Source organism: Brachyhypopomus gauderio, chromosome 1, assembly GCF_052324685.1.
Source record: "Brachyhypopomus gauderio isolate BG-103 chromosome 1, BGAUD_0.2, whole genome shotgun sequence".
NCBI lineage: Eukaryota > Metazoa > Chordata > Actinopteri > Gymnotiformes > Hypopomidae > Brachyhypopomus > Brachyhypopomus gauderio.
The window spans coordinates 4,636,278-4,640,445 of record NC_135211.1 but is presented as its reverse complement, the minus strand read 5'-3'; the positions used below and the strand labels follow the sequence as shown (position 1 = coordinate 4,640,445).

The window sequence follows — 4,168 nt, the reverse complement described above, 5'->3', positions numbered from 1 at the left end:
CACTTTTGGGCCAAATGTGGGCCATATCTGGAACAGATCCACTCATTTCAGACAATAAAACTATTCTGGCCCAGATCAGGCCCACATTCTCCATTTACATCTGGCTTGCTTGCTGTGTGAATTGACACAATATTGGGCAGACCGCTCCCGGTTCTAAGGAGGTACACTGCAGTGACAGATCCATGTCCTACTGACACTCAAATTCACTTAAAACTAGACAACCACTAGCCTTCATATTTCCCCATTATGACTGACCTACACATTTGTAAAAGTATAATTAATTAACCTAAAAACTTTTTAATCATTCAGTGACATGTAGTTATGCACAGAGGTGAAATCGCACCATAGCATGCCATCTGAAAGCAGAAAAATGAATCCAAACACTGGAATTAGTGCAAAATAATTTTATTTCCAAGCTACATCCAACTACAAATTTGGTGTGAATCTCACACACCTCTCCTGCCGCAACTTCCTCCCTCCTTCTCTGTCCATGGCTAAATGTAGCCATTTTTTTACGTAAAACTCTATTTCTTGGTTTGTGGCTTGTCTAGTGAGATGATTTCTCCTAACAGCTCCTGCAAAACAAAGAGCAAAACAAAAAAGGAGATTATTTAGTAAAGCAAGTGTTATAGAAGCTTATCAACATTTCTAATCAAATTGGAAACATGATACTCAAAAATGCACTACTGAACTCAAAATGTATATTTAAATCTACTTATTTAAATTAGCTGTTGCTTTTTATCCTTTTTTAAATGAAAAATGCTAACCATGCAAGATAAACCTATTCACACTCATGCTGAAGTTACACACTTCCTTTATTACAGCTGACAAACATTTTGCTTTAAAGCATTAAGTAAATTTCAAGGAATTGGTTTATGGTAATCAAACAAGTCAGTAGTATAATACAGCACCTACCAGCAATCACATCTTTTAGGCACAAGCTGCTGAACGCCATTTTGCCGTTTATGCCCCGCCAGTTCAACTTCTTGGCTAGAGAGTTCGTCACAGTTCGCTTCATAATTCTCCACACAGTATCCTTCAGGTCCACCCCTCCATTAAGCCCCAAAGCAGTGATCTGCAAATAATAATGCACTCACTGTGTGTCCAAGATACAGACCTTTCATCAAGAATGTTCAGAAGGACATAAAAGTAACGCATTATTACCATTTTGTTTTTGAGCTCTGGTTCGTTTTTCAGAGCACTCTCCAGATGAAGCAATGACTCTGTATCTGCAAGCGGTAGAGTCCCTTCATCAAGATCTTGTTCACCTGGACCTCCTGAACTTCCTTGTATGGCCTCAAGAGTTCTCTGCATGATCTTCATTTGGTCCAAGATAATTTCCTGTTTTACAAGTAGATTTTGTAAAACAGCTGAAAAGCAAAAAGTACAGATAAGGACAATAAATCATAAGGCGTTAGACTTGGGATACAGATGTAAATAAATTGTGTATTATGTACTATAATATATGATAATACTACTACCCAGTAATTAAAAGCAGTGAAATTCATATTAACGTAGACTGAAAGAAATCTGGGGTTTGGTTCCCATGCTACACTGCTACAGCACTTTAAGTCGCTCTGGATAATGTAAATGCTACACTCCTTCGGCAAGACTGCTAACATTATTTTGATCTACCTTTAACACAGGTAACCCTGTAAGTCAATCAGAATAAGATCATCTACCATCTGCCATAAATTTAAATGTTTCAGTATTTGCTCTGCTTCATTAGCCTGCTGAACACGATCAACATAGGTTCTTTATCATCAACTTTTTATCTGACTATCATCAAAATGACATACGCAAAAGTAGTACAGATCAAATCCAATGACACCATCCAAGCATGCAGTTATATAGTTAAACAGTAATAAGAACACTGACTTAGAACATCATATTTTAAACAAGTAAAATTACTCACAGGCAAAATCATGAGAGCTTTGAGATGTTACATGTCCGGTCACGGGGGTCGCCGGTCCATGTCCTGTCACGGGGGTCGCCGGTCCATGTCCGGTCACAGGGGTCGTCGGTCCATGTCCGGTCACGGGGGTCGCCGGTTCTGCCTCAGGGAGTTTCAATCGTGCGCTGGTATAGTTGTCTCAAGAAAAAGAAAGAAAAAAAGGGAAAATTGTTAAATTAGTTGCAAGTACCTTGCAAGTTGCAAAAAAATAATAATAAAAAATAATAATTTACCAGAGCTAAACTCTTAAAAACCTTAAGAGTTGCTTAATGTACATACCAGTTGAACATAAAATCTTTATACTGAACGACTCCCCATTAGACTCACAGTTCTTTTCGGGGGACACTAAGGAAACCTCTCCAGAACTTCTGCCCACATCTTCACTCAAAGATTCTAGTAAACGGTTGACCCTTTTCTTAGCTGTCCTCCTTAAATTGCTGCGTGTTGTATTCCACCTATGTCTCTCCATTATACACTTTCTGAACAATATCTCCAGTCAGATACTCTGGAAGGCAAAAGAAAATAAAGTTTATTAACATTTTACTAATGCACTTTGGAAGAAAGTTGGCTGTTAGATGGTTGCTAGATGACTACCTAGTATTGTGCATAATATTACATATGTTTACAAACATATGTTTACAAAGCTTCAAAGTTCCGTTCCTTTGAATGGAATTAATTTGCATTTCCTGAAGGAACAGTGCATGAAAAGAGCTGCAAGTGGCTCAGCGAGACCAGCGAGAATATCCTGCACGTAATTTATATGTAAATAACAATATTTATATGAATTAATTGCCAATGCCTATTTGGTAGACGTACATCCTTCTAGTTAGTTATAGCTAGCTAATGCGTTTTCTTTTGCCTCATGTTAACTTCTTTTTCATGCCTGTCCTCTAGTCAAAAGCTGCTTCCATGATTCACAACATCTAATTCGTTTTACAGCATTTAACAGCTGTAATAATTACGTTAATACACACAGAATGATTAATGCACTTTGTTATCAAATGATGAGACGATACTGTGTTTGGTAATAGCAGAAAAAGCCTGTTGGCATAATAAGATAACTAGATCAATATTTGTATTCATTATATCAATACATTAGCTAGTTAAACATATGCTAGTTTGGTAGCTAGCGTCTTTGTTTAACGTAACGGTCCTTTATTTTAACGTACTCGCTCGCTCTCAAGTTTCCCACAGGAATTACAAGAGGCGGTTCACATTTTTAACATAATACAAGCTAACTTCAGATTAAAAAATACATACAGACAAATTTAGCGAACGTAGCACTATTTTAATTGTAAAACTTAAGCCTCGTTGTCAATGTTTTTGTCTTACCTTGTGTATGGTGCCTTTCTCCAAGAGTACCCGGATCAAGAAGGCTGGGCGGGGCTCCAGCTGGAGGCGGCTCCACGTTGGGGCAGGAAGTGACGTAACTCCAGCGTGGGACCGGAAACGGGTGTCCTTGTATGGATTCATGATTCAGATTTCCATAAAGAATATTATGCTTCGCGCTTATGTTTATCTATTTATCTATGTATCGATTCATTTTTATATTTATATATCATAAAATAACTATGATAATAGCAGAGCTAATTAGCTAGCTAACTAGCTAACTCCACTGGGTCAGGATATTCATTTAATTTTGGTCATGAACGGTGCTTAAAAGCAAAAATATATTTAGAAATATATATCTATATTTCAATTTTTCTACAGTAAACAGGTCTAGGCAGTAAAGACGCTACTGTATTAGTGCTACTGTTTTTGTAAAACAACTATATATATATACATATTACATATATACACACACATATACACATATTACATATATACACACTCATATACACACACATATATACACATTACATATATATATCTGATTAATGATGTTGTTCTTGAGGACCCCAGGATAGGTCCTCCTGAAGAATACCCAGGAAGTGAAAGTCTGTGACCCTTTCCACAATCCACATTGATGGTGATGGGTTGAATGATTTCTTTTGTCTTCCTAAAATCAATGACAAGCTCCTTTGTCTTTGATGTATTCAGACGTAGATTGTTGTCTGTGCACCACAAATGACAGCCGTTCTACCTTATCCCGGTAGGCTGTCTCGTCTCCGGTGATAAGACCCAAAATGGTTGTATCGTCAGCAAACTTTACCAAGGGGACTCAGGACACAGCCTTGAGGAGCAATGGCTGAAGAAGTCCCACTCTAACCCTTT

General features: G+C 37.6%; 1 protein-coding gene across 2 annotated transcripts; it reads right to left on the bottom strand.

Moving 5' to 3' along the window:
• Nucleotides 1-389: 389 nt before the first annotated feature.
• On the bottom strand, nucleotides 390-3,379 carry LOC143526423 (uncharacterized). Of its 2 annotated transcripts, none has more exons than XM_077020919.1 (6): nucleotides 3,287-3,379; nucleotides 2,234-2,459; nucleotides 1,916-2,092; nucleotides 1,165-1,370; nucleotides 916-1,075; nucleotides 390-575 (listed from the first exon to the last, which is right to left on the bottom strand). In XM_077020919.1, the coding sequence occupies exons 2-6, from the start codon at nucleotides 2,421-2,423 to the stop codon at nucleotides 427-429; spliced, it is 882 nt and encodes a 293-aa protein (XP_076877034.1). In that variant the 5' UTR covers nucleotides 2,424-2,459; nucleotides 3,287-3,379; the 3' UTR covers nucleotides 390-426. The 2 variants fall into 2 exon arrangements, with proteins under 2 accessions (XP_076877034.1, XP_076877035.1); XM_077020920.1 differs by having other exon boundaries at nucleotides 2,282-2,459.
• Nucleotides 3,380-4,168: the final 789 nt, after the last annotated feature.

Excerpts from the sequence above, each read along its gene's own strand:
- LOC143526423 (XM_077020919.1), bottom strand. The coding sequence starts at position 2,423 with ATGGAGAGACATAGGTGGAATACAACACGCAGCAATTTAAGGAGGACA. Across the intron at positions 2,093-2,233 it reads AAAGATTTTATGTTCAACTG|ACAACTATACCAGCGCACGA; the intron begins GTATGTACATTA and ends CTTTTTCTTGAG. Across the intron at positions 576-915 it reads CCTAAAAGATGTGATTGCTG|GAGCTGTTAGGAGAAATCAT; the intron begins GTAGGTGCTGTA and ends TTTGTTTTGCAG.